At 57.8% G+C, this 13,205-nt stretch overlaps 1 protein-coding gene across 10 annotated transcripts; it reads left to right on the plus strand.

Moving 5' to 3' along the window:
- Positions 1–1,501: 1,501 nt before the first annotated feature.
- ZNF467 (zinc finger protein 467) lies at positions 1,502–10,766 on the plus strand. 10 transcript variants are annotated; one of them, XM_036429819.2, is made up of 5 exons: positions 1,502–1,654; positions 3,570–3,645; positions 4,137–4,259; positions 5,620–5,733; positions 8,447–10,766. In XM_036429819.2, exons 2-5 carry the CDS (start codon positions 3,612–3,614, stop codon positions 9,961–9,963), a joined length of 1,788 nt encoding a protein of 595 aa, XP_036285712.1. In that variant the 5' UTR covers positions 1,502–1,654; positions 3,570–3,611; the 3' UTR covers positions 9,964–10,766. The 10 variants fall into 10 exon arrangements, with proteins under 10 accessions (XP_036285712.1, XP_045434576.1, XP_045434577.1 ...); XM_045578620.1 differs by lacking the exon at positions 1,502–1,654 and adding an exon at positions 2,986–3,192 and having other exon boundaries at positions 3,569–3,645; XM_045578621.1 differs by lacking the exon at positions 1,502–1,654 and adding an exon at positions 3,010–3,120.
- The last annotated feature ends 2,439 nt before the right edge of the window (positions 10,767–13,205 follow it).

Genomic DNA, 13,205 nt, shown 5'->3' on the forward strand with positions numbered 1-13,205 from the left:
ACACACACACACACACACACACACACACACGGACACTCTCCCGCACACCTCACACTTCCACTGCAGGCCTCGCGGGGAGAGAGACACACAGTCCCACCCCCAGCACACAGGGACATGTTCTACTCCGCGGCCACGGCCAGGAGAAGCCCGTCCAGGAGGTAGAAAAGCCTTTCACAGACGATTCCTAGGAACACCCAGCTCCTCTTCCAGGTACCACCTGTTCCACCCAGTGTCTCTCCCTCCCGTCCTAAACGTCAGCAGATACTGATGGCACCCCGCCCGCCGTGTGCCCCTCGGGATGCGGTATGCCAGGGCTCCCTGCTCTGCCCTCCCAGGGCCATCCACCCAGCCCCAGCTCTGGATTCAACCACCGCAGATGCGGCAGCACTTGGACTGGGAGCAACTGGAGTCTTCGGCGCCCTTTCCCCTAACGGGGGCAGGAGGGAGGAAGCTGGGACGGGGAGATCGGAGGAAGAGATTGGGGAGAGGGGCCTGGAATAACCAGCCCACCAGTCAGCTCAGACAGGACATGGGCGCTCACAGGTGCCCGGCGGTGACGCGGGAGAGAAACATCTGACCCCGGACAGGGACGGGGAGAAGCCGGACTGGAGGGCCGAGAGCCACGGGCCTGGGAGAGCTTAGGGAGCTGTGGGAGAGCACCCCTCCCCGGCCAGGGCCCGCCCTCCCCAGCCCCTCACCTGGGCCCGCCCTCGGACCCCGCCCCTGGGCCCCTCCCTCCAGCCCCGCCTTCTTTCCAGGAACCGGACTCAGAGCCCCCACCCCATTCCTGTTCTTAGCAGACACGGGGGCGGCGGGGGGGGGGGGGGGGGGGGGGGAAGGCCGGCCTGGCTCCCCCGGCCTCGCCCCGCGGCCCACAGGGACCATCTTCAGACCTAGGACGCAGGGTGCGGGTCGGGGTTGAACCCGGTGGGGTCGGGGCTGAGAGCGGGGAGAGGAGGGGACCGCACCGACCCAGAGCGGAGGCTGGATCCCGCCACGGAGCCGTGGGGTAGATCCCCCGCCCCCGCGGGCACTCGCAACTCAACGAAAGCAGCGCGAACCCTGACCCCCCTCCCCGTCCCCCCACTCCTCACCCGCCCCAACCCCCGCCCCAGCTCCACCTTTCCCCTGGCTCCGCCCCGGCGCCCGGGCACCCTCCCCGGCAGCCCGAGCGCCCGTCCTCCCTCTCCTCTCCCTCCTCCCTCTCCCCTCCCCTCCCCTCCTCCCTCCTCCTCCTCACTCCCCCTCCCCTTCCCCTCCTCCTTCCCCTCCCTCTCTCCCCTTCCCCGCTCCGAAGCTCCCCATTCCCAGCACCCACTCCAGCCCAGTCCCTCCACCTTCACCTGCCGCCGCCGCTGCCCCCAGACCTCACTCCGGGACACCCCGCCCGCCCCCCGCCGGGGTCCCCCGCCCCCGCCCCCGCAGCGCCCTCGCCTCCTTCCCTGACGGCGGCGCCTCCCCCCCGCCCCCCCCAGTCTTTTCCTCTCCCCTCCCCTCCCCTCCCCGCCAAGTTTCGGGGCTGTCAGTCTGTCAGTCCGTCCGTCCGCACCGGAGCTGCGGGCAGCGGACGCCATTGGGAGCAGAGCCGTCCGGGACCGGAGGCCAGGACGCCGGGGTCCCGGCAGCAGCGGGGGCCCGGCCCGCGGGCCGCCAGGTACCAGCCCCGGAGGCGCTCCAAATCCCCCCTCCCCGCTCCCGCCCCCCGCGCCCCGCAGGTGACAGCCCGGTGGGGGCGCGGAGGGGTGGGGAGGGAATGGAAGGGCGGGGAGGGGGCTGGGGAGGACTTGTCGGGGAGTCCGGTGGTCCTGGGAAGGGACGGACCCTGAGAGAAGGCTGGGGCCAGGAGAGGGGCGGGGCGGGGCGGGTGGGGGGGGGCTCAGGTGGGCAGGGGTGCAGGGCTCCGAGGGGAGGGCGTGGGGAGGATCCTCAGAGGGAGAGGGAGGGAGGGAGGGGCGGGGGAGGAAAGCCCAGCTCCGGAATCGGGTTGGGGGGGGGGGGGAAGGAGGGAGCTGACAGGTGAGCCGGGGACTGGGGAGAAGTGGGGACGCGGAGGGAGGTGGGGTGCTGAGGCTCGGGGAGCGAGGGAAGCAGGGAGGTGGGACGGGAGGCAAACTTGGGGGGGCGGGTGGAGAAGTCCTCTGGTGCAGACGTGGGGAAGGGAGCCTCTGAAGGGAGGGGAGGGGAAGGGAGCGGAGGGGAGCCGGAGGTGGGCAGGGTGCGGCGCGCAGAGGGTCCGGAGTGAGTGGCCGGGGACGGGGGCTGGGGGCGGGGGGCACAGGGTGACTTGGGGGCTGGGCTGGGAGGGGGAGGGGGAGGGGAAGAGGGGGTCTGGGGAGGGAGGGGAAGCGAGAGCTGCTGGGGAGGCGGAGGGGGAGGGGAGCCAGGGGCCTCGGAAAGGAAGGAGAGCCGCGGGAGGGAGGGGAGGAGGGGAGGGAGAGGAGCGGGGCTGGGGAGAGGGGGAGGGGGCTGGGGAGACAGGGGGAGGGAGGGACCTGAGGTGAAGAGAGGGAAGGAGAAGGAAGGGAGACAGAGTGGGGGAGGAGAGGGGGGAGGAGGGGAGGCGGAGAGCTGCGGGGAAGGGCAGTGTGGGGAGGAAGGAAAGGGGAGGGGAGAGGAAGGGAGAGGGTGTGCACCGGGGAGGGGGATGGAGCGGGGAGAGCCGGAGGGGAGGGAACGGCGGCCGGGGGGAAGGGAGGGGGAGGGGAGGGGAGGGGAGGAGAGCACTGCGGAGCAGAGTGGAGGGTCGAGGGATGGAGGAGGGGCGGGGAGGGTGGGCCCGCAGGCTGTGTGCAGGGGGAGGAGCTGGAGGGGCGCGGCAGGGGGTGGAGCTGGGGAGCCAGCCAGATTCAGTGGGGAGAGAGGGCGGAAGGCAGAGGGAACCGGAGAAGGGAGGGAAGAGGGAAGGCTGCCAGAAAGATTTGGGGAGAGGGCAGTCTGCTGGGAGCGGAGGGGTGGAGCTGGGGACACTAGGGCGAGGTGGCCCTGGGGGAGGTAGGGGAACCCTGGGGGGGAGAGGCAATGGTTTGAGGTAGGGTTTTGGGAGAGGAAGCAAGAGCCATTTCCTGCCTTCACCGGGGCCCTCCTGGAGGGCCTCCGCGCCCCCCCCCCCAGCTGTCCGATGTGACACTCACCTCCGCCCCTCCGCTGGCACCCATTCCACCAGCTTCCACGGTGACAGCTGGAGGGCTAGGGGTGTGTTCCTGCTCCCCAGTCTGGTCTCCCACCATCCCCCCTCCACTTTCTACCCAGAGAATCCACTTGTCTCTGATACCCTCCTCCCGGGGCTGGATCGCTGAGGGGCTGAGGCTGGCCTTGAGAGACCCCCCAGGTGAGGGGGTGCTGTGACTTCTGGAACTGGCCAGAGCTTGCAGCCATGGCTTCAAGATCTTCTCCTTGGGCCCCCTGTAAAGATCTCTCTACTATCTGAAACCCACCTCCCCTCCTCCCCTCACCTGTACCTGGCTGGGGACATCACATGTGCAGCTCCTGGGGACAGCTGATGGGCAGAGCCAGGGCCCGATAGAAGCTGCCATGAGAAGGATGTTAGCAAGGGTGTGTTTTCTCCTTAGGGTGTGTGGCCTGAGCCCCAGAAGAAGCCACCTGGGGCTGCCATGAGAGAGACCTTGGAGGCCCTCAGCTCCCTGGGTGAGCCGGCAGAACCTGGGAGGGACCGGGGTTGGGGGTGGGGGTTCAGAAGCCTGCCGGGCTTGTTGCTTCTCTACAATAAAGAAAGGAGACGCATCCTCAGAGACTGCAACCCCAAGACTCCCGAGGCCCCTGGAACTTTAGGGCGTGTCCTTCTGGGTTTCTTCAGGGTGTCTGTGAATCCCTGCCTACGCCGGAGGTTGTGCTAGACTGTACGTGCACATGTGTGCTCACAGAGCATCAGGATGTTAAATCCACTGTATCCTTCCCTCAACTGCGCTTTACTCAACACCAAGGGGCTCAGGCTGACACCTGGCCAGACTGCTGGGAGCCCAGCTGTCCCTTGCCCATGCTGACTAGGGACCCTCCCTCTGGAGTGGGTTGGGGAAGGTCCCTCGGGTGGGCTGGGGGGAGTGGGGGGAGAAGAGCCTGCCTTTGGTCGCCTCTCTCTACTGGATGCTTACTTGGACCCATCCTTCTACCTGTGACAGGATTCTCTGTGGGACAGCCGGAGATGGCCCCCCAAAGCGAGCCTGGGGAAGGGTCCCAGAATGTCCAGGAGCAGATGGGCCCTTCCAGGGAAGACAGAGCGCTGGGCTCCTCTACATGTTCTGGTAAGTGGGGACCCGGGATGGTGGGGGGGGGGGGGGATCATCCTCCATCTTCCTTCATCACATACATATTGAGCACCTGCTTAATGCCAAGTGCCATTCTAGACATTTGGCATACCTCAGTGACCAAAGAGACAAAGACCCCTACCTTCCAGGAGCCTAATCCTAGTGAGGACAGGGAGTCCCACCAACGTAAAAACAAGTACACTTATAACCCTGTTAGGAGAGGATGTGTGCTAGGAGGGGATAAAGCAGAGAGGAGAGAACTGAGACTGCTATAGGTGGGTGAAGCAGAATAAGCCTAAATAGGGTGGTGAGAATAGGCCTCCTTGGGAAGCTAAAATTTGAGCAAGATTTGAAACAGGGAAGTGGCTAAACAGGTACCAAGAGAAGACACCTAAGAAAGGGTGTGTGTGCCCTGCTTTAAAAAAAAAAAAAATATATATATATATATATATATATATATATATATATATATATATATATATATAATTGATTTTTCACAGAGAAAAAGGAGAGGAATAGAGAGTCAGAAATATAGATGAGAGAGAAACATCAATCAGCTGCCTCCTGCACACCCCCACTGGGGATGTGCGCACAACCAAGGTACATGCTTTTGACCTGAATCAAACCCTGGACCTGCCGAGACTGGTTTGGCTCAATGGATAGAGCGTCCGCTTGGGGACTGAAAAGTCCGGGGTTCGATTCCGGTCAAGGGCATGTACCTTGGTTGCTGGCATATCCCCAGTAGGGGGTGTGCAAGAGGCGGCTGATCAATGACTCTCTCTCATCGATGTTTCTGGCTCTCTATCTCTCTCCCTTCCTCTCTGTACAAAATCAATAAAATATATTTTAAAAATATTAATAAAAACAAAACAAAACAAAAAACCCGGGGACCTTTCAGTCCGTAGGCCGAAGCTCTATCCACTGAGCCACACCGGTTTCGGCAATGCCTGGCTTTTTGACATCGCTATCATCTCCAATGATTTGCCATGGAGCAGGGTCCACCTGGTGGCAGGGAGGTCCCAGCTCTCCTCTGAGGAACCTCACGGAGCCTTAAGTAAGCTGAAGGGCAGGGCTTGTCCTTGCACACACACATATGTTCCAGAAACTCCTCACAGTTGTGGCTTTAGCCGCCATGCAGCGCCTAAGCAGCTGCCCCGCTTGAAGGAGCCTGAGGCTGCTCCGGGCCCGGGCCGCTGTGAACTCAGCCCCTGCAGGTGTGGGACAGGCTGGGTGCAGTCCCTGCCTATAGGGCTGGGCCTGGGGTTTCACACTCCCCTGCTTCCTCGCATGGGGGGGGGGGGGGCTCTCTGTTCAGCTGTGATGTCGGCAGTGGCTTGAATGGCTTGTTCTCTGCCAGGACACAAGGCCCCCAGCCTGGAGGAAGATGCCCACCCTGAACAGGCTGAGGCTCCCTGCAGAGGGAGCCAGGCACACACCCCACGGGAGGCTGAGCCTGTGGGCTCCTGCCCAGGTGAGTCTCCCATGTGCAGGGGACCAGGTGGAGGGCACAGGGGCCCTGCAAGCTCCAGAGCTGCTATCTGATGTGACAGCCACACCAGGCTCTTCCAACGCAAGATGAATCAGGCCCTGGCACTGCTCATAGGGCTTCCGCACCCAGAGGGAATTCTGCATCCATGGACAACAGGGATCAGAGAGGCCGATCCAAGAGAAACACACCATCATGTCAATGTATTCTGGAAGTCCTGACTTCCCCCATCTCTGCCCCAGTCTAAGTACAGACTTGTAGAGGGCCTGAATTATAATTTCCACGAAAACATATGGAGCGTTGATCAACTTTTTCATTGTCTCTGCCCAGACATGCTCCCTCCCCCACATCTCCACTGTTCTCAGTGGTACCCAGATGCTCCAAATCAGCTGTGTTTGACTCATCTTCCCCATACCCAGGGCGATGGGACAGTTGATTCTCTCTCTACAAGCCTGCTTCCACTAGCACCAACCTTATCATCATTTGCCCGAGTGATGTCATTTATTCCACAAGGATTTATTCCATGTCTACCAGGTCTAGGCTGTTAGGTAAAGTGGAAAGAGGCGAGCTCTAAAGCGATGCAGACCTGTTTGAATCCTTGTTCCACATCCCCTAGCTGAGTAATCTTGAATTGGCTCTCTCCCCTCCAGGAGCCTCAGTTTGTTCATCTGTAAGCAGGGTGATTTCATGTTTGTTGTGAAGGCTTGTAATCATGCATACATGGTACATCTATAATTGGCATTCAATAAATGGTGGCCATCCTCATTTTTATTACTCAGATAAAGACACATTTTTATTAGATACATAGGAAATAGAACACAAGGTGTCTGCCCTCCAGAAGCTTAAACCTAGTTGACATTAATATGAACTAATAGAATAAAGAATGAACATAATAGCCGAAACCAGTTTGGCTCAGTGGATAGAGCATCAGCCTGTGGACTGAAAGGTCCCAGGTTCGATTCCGGTCAAGGGCATGTACGTTGGTTACGGGTACATCCCCAGTAGGAGGTGTGCAAGAGGCAGCTGATCGGTGATTCTCTCTCATCAATGTTTCTAATTCTCTATCCCTCTCTCTTCCTCTCTGTAAAAAAAATCAATAATATATATATATTTTTTTAAAAAGAATGAACATAATAATATGTCACAATGAGCATTAACAGTAAGTGCTACAAGCATTTATATGGGATCCTCACGCAGTGGAGTTGTTGGAGATTTTGATTTGTGCTGCATTTTGTGCTGCATTCAGCTCCGATGAGGGTGGGTGGAGGATGGGAAAACATTCTAGACTGTGAAAAGACTTCAAGGCGAGAAAGTTAACGTGTGACTAGAGTTAGAGCAGACCAGCCTGGCTAAAGTAAAGGGCTTATGCCTGGGAGAAGAAAGTTGCACCTCAGATGCAGCTAGAACTTACTTTATCCCGTTAATAGGGAGCTACTGCTGGTTCTTGAGGAGAAGAGTGGCACAATAAAAAAGAAAGCAATATCACAACAGGAAAAACAGTTGTTTGGAATGGATGGGTCGATAAAAGAGATGGGGAATGAATGTAATTGTGACAGTCCATGTGTAATGTAACCAGGGCTCAGGCTATTACAGACTTTTATAGCGAGACAGGAACTCGGATCATCTGGTTCAATGGTTCTCAAACAAGAATCACTTTGGGAGCTTGAAAGAGAACAGATTCATGTGCTCTGCTCCCATCGATGCATTCTGTAAACTTTCCCCAAGAGATTACGATGTGGCACCAGGTTTAGGAACTATGAACTAGTCCAACCCTTCCACCCAAGCAAACGAACAAACTTAGCTCAAAGAGGTAAGTTAACCAGGGTTACATTGCTGGTTAATGGCAGAGGAGAACCCAAGGGGACACTGGGTCTTGGGCCTTCAGGTCCTTCCTCTCCACTGGGCCATTCCATTTCCCAAGAGGGGCCAAGCTCCAGGAAAACCCACCTCAAATCTGCTCCCCAAGAGACCCTCCTGACTCTCCAGACGTTAGCGCCATCCAGTGGTTCCCTGTACACACAAACCTCTTTCTAAACTGGGACTTCCCACTGGCTGTAGAAGCAAGAGTGAAGGGAGTTGCAGGGAAGGGGGCTTCAGAGACAGCAGGAAAGAATACAAAGTCCACTGAGGAAAGTCTGAGAGTAGGGGAAGCTCAAAGGTGAGAGTCAGGGTCTCAAGGTTCCGAGCCCAGCACTGGGGAGAAGGAAGCTGCAGTTCTCACAGCAAAGTAAGCAGGTAGGTCTGGAAAGAGGAGCTGTTTGGAGCTACAGCCAATTTTCAGGACTCAGGAGGGGAGCTGCTCAACCGAAGCTGAGCAACTGTGGTTCCAGAAAGGAGCCTGCCAAACAGGAAGATCTGGGGCCGCCGCCATGGGCATAGGAACCCAGAGTGACTCCTGAAGTCTGAACCTTGAACAGCATTCATGTTCAGAGGCAGAGAAAGTGCTCTTATCAGCGCTCTTATGGACATGGGCAAGCCTGGGAGAAAGCCCCCTGTCAGGCAGTGTGTGTGTGTGGGGGGGGGGGGGGCGGTTACCAGGCATCCTGTCTGCAGAGATGAGAAGCTATTCGGATTGGCCGTTCCCCAGTGGACAGAACAGAAGCCAGAATGCAGGGCTCCAGGAAGGGGTGGTCTCCTGGCAGGGGAACGTTGCATAAATACACGTGGGGCTTAACAGACTTGTCTTGTGACTTTTCAGGAGAGGCGTGGATGACTCGGAAGGTGAAGGTGGAGGAGGAGGACCAGGAGGCAGAGGCCAAAGTCCAATGGCCCCAGCATCTGTCCTTACTGCCCGGCGGCCCCTTTCCCGCACCTGACCTGGGGCCTCTGGCCGCCGCCGCCTACAAGCTGGAGCCGGGCATCCCGGGGGCCCTGGGCGGGCTTTCGCTGCTGGCCGGGTGGACTCCAGCCTCGGAGAAACCCTACGGCTGCACCGAGTGCGAGCGACGGTTCAGGGACCTGCTGACCCTGGGGCTGCACCAGAGGCTGCACCGCGGCGAGGGCCCGGCCGCCTGCCCGGACTGCGGCCGCAGCTTCACGCAGCGCGCGCACCTGCTGCTGCACCAGCGCAGCCACCGCGGCGAGCGGCCCTTCCCGTGCCCCGAGTGCGGCAAGCGCTTCGGCAAGAAGGCGCACCTCACCCGCCACCTGCGCACGCACACGGGTGAGCGGCCCTACCCGTGCGCCGAGTGCGGCAAGCGCTTCAGCCAGAAGATCCACCTGGGCTCGCACCAGAAGACGCACACGGGCGAGCGGCCCTTCCCCTGCGCCGAGTGCGGGAAGCGCTTCCGCAAGAAGACGCACCTGGTCCGCCACCAGCGCATCCACACGGGCGAGCGGCCCTACCGGTGCGCGCGCTGCGCCCGCGGCTTCACGCACAAGCAGCACCTGGCGCGGCACCAGAGGGTGCACGAGGCGGCCCGCCGCGCCCCGCTGGCTCCCGCCGAGGTGCCCGCCTCTCCGGGTTCCCCTCCCGCCCAGACCCGGGCCCCTTCCCCGCCGGGACCCGAGCCTTGCGGGCTAAGCTTCGGCTGGAAGAAGAACCTCGCTGCGCACCACCGTCTGCACGCCGGCGAGGGGCGCCCCTGTGGCTGTGGCGAGGGCGCGCCGGGCGGTGCCGCGGAACCCCCGGCTTGCGCTGCGGAACCCCCGGCCTGCGGGCATTGCTGCGCCCAGGCGCCCCAGGGCGATCCCGCCGCCGGCGGAGAGCGGTCCTTTTCCTGCCCGGATTGCGGACGGGGCTTCGCCCACGGGCAGCACCTGGCGCGGCATCGGAGGGTGCACACGGGCGAGCGCCCCTTCCCCTGCGCGCAGTGCGGCCGCCGCTTCGGCTCGCGGCCCAACCTGGTGGCCCATTGCAGGGCCCACAGCGGCGCCCGGCCCTTCGCCTGCGCGCAATGCGGCCGCCGCTTCAGCCGCAAGTCCCACCTGGGCCGCCACCAGGCGGTGCACACGGGCAGTCGGCCCCATTCGTGCACCGTCTGCGCCCGCAGCTTCAGCTCCAAGACCAACCTGGCCCGCCACCAGGCCATCCACACGGGCGCTCGCCCCTTCGCCTGCGCGCAGTGCGGCAAGAGCTTCAGCCGCAAGACGCACCTGGTGCGGCACCAGCGCGTCCACGGCGGCGAGGCGGCCCGCCTGGCCTCCGACGCCGGCCTCCCGGCCCCGGCCTGGCCCACGCCCACCGAGGTGGCAGCACCCCCACTGTTCTTCTGAGCCTCCTGCTTCTTATCCAGGCCCTTCCGTGGCCTTCTCTTGCTTCCTGGTTGGAGAGACCCAAGTCCAGTCGGGTGAGCACTGTGGCAGGATGGCCTAGGCCCCTGCGGGCGTTTTTCTTCCCTCCCCATCTTGCTGGTGAGACGGCTGGAAAGGAGGACCGGCTTTCACATTCTGTGACAAAGACAGTGCTGAGCGAACCCTTGCTGGGAATAATTCCTGCCTGAATCCTCGGAAGGCCCCACCCAGGGAACCCCTGGAAAACTGGAGTTTTCTCCACCCCTGGCCGAGGCGGGAGCCTCTATAGGGGGAGAGAGAGAATGGTGATCTGAGTACTTGCAGTGTCATTAAACTTAAATCTGAAGTTTCTAGAGCTTTTAAATGAGCTGGGGGAGGGAACCCCTGACTAATCCGCACACAGAGGATCTTCCTTCACTCACCCTAGTGAGCTCCACGTATCCAGCTGCTGGTAATCGCTCTACCAAATCAAAATATAGCACAGCTAATTTCCAAACCACTCCCCTGCTTCTACCGTAGCTCAGAAGTTTGACAAGGAAGCAACAGCATACATTTCCCATGCCAGGTGCTGGAGGCTGGGACATGGGGAATACACAGAAGGGGCAGGAGCCCTTTGGCCGGGCTGTTCCCATGGAGACACGTAACCCTGGCCTCTGGAGCTCTGGAACTTCTGCTCTGTCTGCAGCTCTCCAAGGGGCTCTCAGAAAGGCAGTCCCACCTTCCACCCTGCCTGGCCCCATGAGGAAGGACCTTAATGGTATATGAAATTTCTTTTCCATCATACTTTTTAAAAATATGTATTTTATTGATTTTTTTGCAGAGAGAGAGGAATAGAATCAGAAACATTGATGAGAGAGAATCATTGATCAGCTGCTCTTGCACGCCCCCCACTGGGGATGTGCCCGCAACCAAGGTACAATGCCCTTGACCGGAATCGAACCTGGGACCTTTGAGTCTGCAGGCCGACGCTCTATCCACTGAGCCAAACTGGTTTTAGCTTTCCCATCATACTTTTAAGTTCTGTCTTTATCCAGACGTCTCTGTAGCTGTGCCTCCCCAGCCAGGCAGCTCGGAGAGCCAGCTGACTGTCAGTAAAGGGAAGGGGTGGGGTGATGGGAACAAGATGAACCTGCAGTGAGGAGTCTTGGGTTTGACCCCTCCTGTGCCTCTTGTAGACTCGGAGCAGCACATTCATTGTCCTGGGCCTCTGCTTTCTCATTGCAATAAGATGACTGATGTTGATGAGGGGCAAGGGAGAAGGAAAGGGGGGGTTGAATGCATCGAGTTTTAAGTTTCCTGGCCACGTGTAGGAGCAGGTGGTCACAGTAGATATGACAGCGTGGCTACAAACAGGGGCCACTGTGTTGCCACAGCAGCATTTTACATACTTGGATATTTCACATAAAAATCTGGACTTCCAGCTTCTCTCACGAGAAGTCAGAAGATCCAGCAGCTCATGACCGGGGCTGACCAGAAATTGGCCTCATTCAACCAAGGGACACTGACCCCCACTGGGAGGGGGCTTCCAGCCCTCACCCGCCACTCCCTCCCCTGAGGTCCCCACCTCCCTGTCGTCCCTCTCCCTGTCCCACTCATTACAGTGAACTTCTGGTACCTGATGAAGGTGCATGGGCCCACCTGGGGCTCCAGGCACAGCAATGACACTGTGTGTGTCAATTTGGAATTAAATAAATACATGTGATGCTGCCAGGTGTGGGTCGATGCAGAAGCTCTTTGTGGTAAGTAGAGAGAAAATTTGAAGGGAAACAGCAGGAAAGGCCCATTGTTTGTTCTACAGTTTTGACAACAAGAATGGTTCACAACACATTAGAATCTCCTGGAAATGTAAAAATATACCAATAGACATGTGCACTTTTCTGTATATTTGTTATAGTTCAACGAAGAGTTTATATATGTCTAGATAGGTAGATATAAAGATGGGTGGATGAATGGATAGATATAGACGGATGGCAGACGCCAATGCTCTCCACTCCAATTGGATTAGAATCTGCATAAATGGGGCCCGAACCTCATTTTCAAAACTTGCCCCAAGTGATTCCAATGTGCACCCAGGGATGAGGACCACGGCTCTAGGGTCTGGTCCATCCTGAAAGTCCAGGTTCAGGTTACCACCCAGCCAGAAACATTTAAAATGGAAAGGATGGAGTGTCTGAGGACATGCTGGGCAGACCAGGATGCTCCCAAATAAGAAAGAACAGTTTTCTAACTTCCTTCCTGTAGTAATGTCTGGGCAGCCTATTAACTTAACCCAAGAGAAACAGGCACAGCGCTGAGCCCCAGAGGTCAATGCACACAGTTTCAATGAGACTCCAAGGGTTCTATGAACACTTGGGAAATCTCAGTACCTTTATCCAAACAGCCTCACTCACTCTTTGGTGTCTCAAACCCAAATAAATGCACCATTCATTCAGATACTCAGTTCATACTTCTTGGAAGCCCCTCTGTGCCTGACCCAGTGTTTGGTGCACAGATACAATATGTATCTGCCCTTACTCAGAGCTTACAAGTGATTGTTGCAGGTAAGTACAATTAAAAATAATTTTTTTTTCTGCCTCAAACTGCACACCCTACTCTGAGGATGCAGCTCTCAGTGTCCTCTTGCTCTGCGTGTTTAAGGGTTTCACTTTGCTCTGAAGCCAACTGCCCCATCCTAAGTGCAGTTCAACCCCCCCCCCCCCCAGGCGTCTTCAAACTACGGCCCTCGGGCCACATGCGGTCCGCAGAGGAGTCTGATCCGGCCCGCCAGGTTTTTTGGGCAGTGAGCGCAGCCGAGGTGTTATAGTAGGAATTAGTAGTTCATATAGTCCGGCCCTCCAGCTTTCTCAGGGACCGTGATCTGGCCCCCACTTTAAAAAGTTTGAGGACCCCTGCCCTATAGGCTGTGTGACCTGGAGCAAGCTTATCATCCTCTCTGTGCTTCACTTTCCTATTTGTAAAATAAGAATTATAATAGTATTAACATTTACCTTAACTGTTATGAGAAATAAGGAGTAAAAGAAACTATTAAAAAGTGTTCAATAGTTTTCTCTATATAAATATTTTGATTTATTCCTAGATTATTGAATATTTTTACCATAAATGACAGTTATACATTTTTATTTAAAATTTTCTTATTTTGATAGATTACAGATTCCTTTCAGCTGTCTTATGTGTATGGTCATACCAGTTGTAGTGATTTCTTTCCTCCTTCTTTTGGATTTTCA

The sequence above is a fragment of the Pipistrellus kuhlii genome, unplaced genomic scaffold (genome assembly GCF_014108245.1).
Source record: "Pipistrellus kuhlii isolate mPipKuh1 unplaced genomic scaffold, mPipKuh1.p scaffold_m20_p_10, whole genome shotgun sequence".
Classification (NCBI taxonomy): Eukaryota; Metazoa; Chordata; class Mammalia; order Chiroptera; family Vespertilionidae; genus Pipistrellus; species Pipistrellus kuhlii.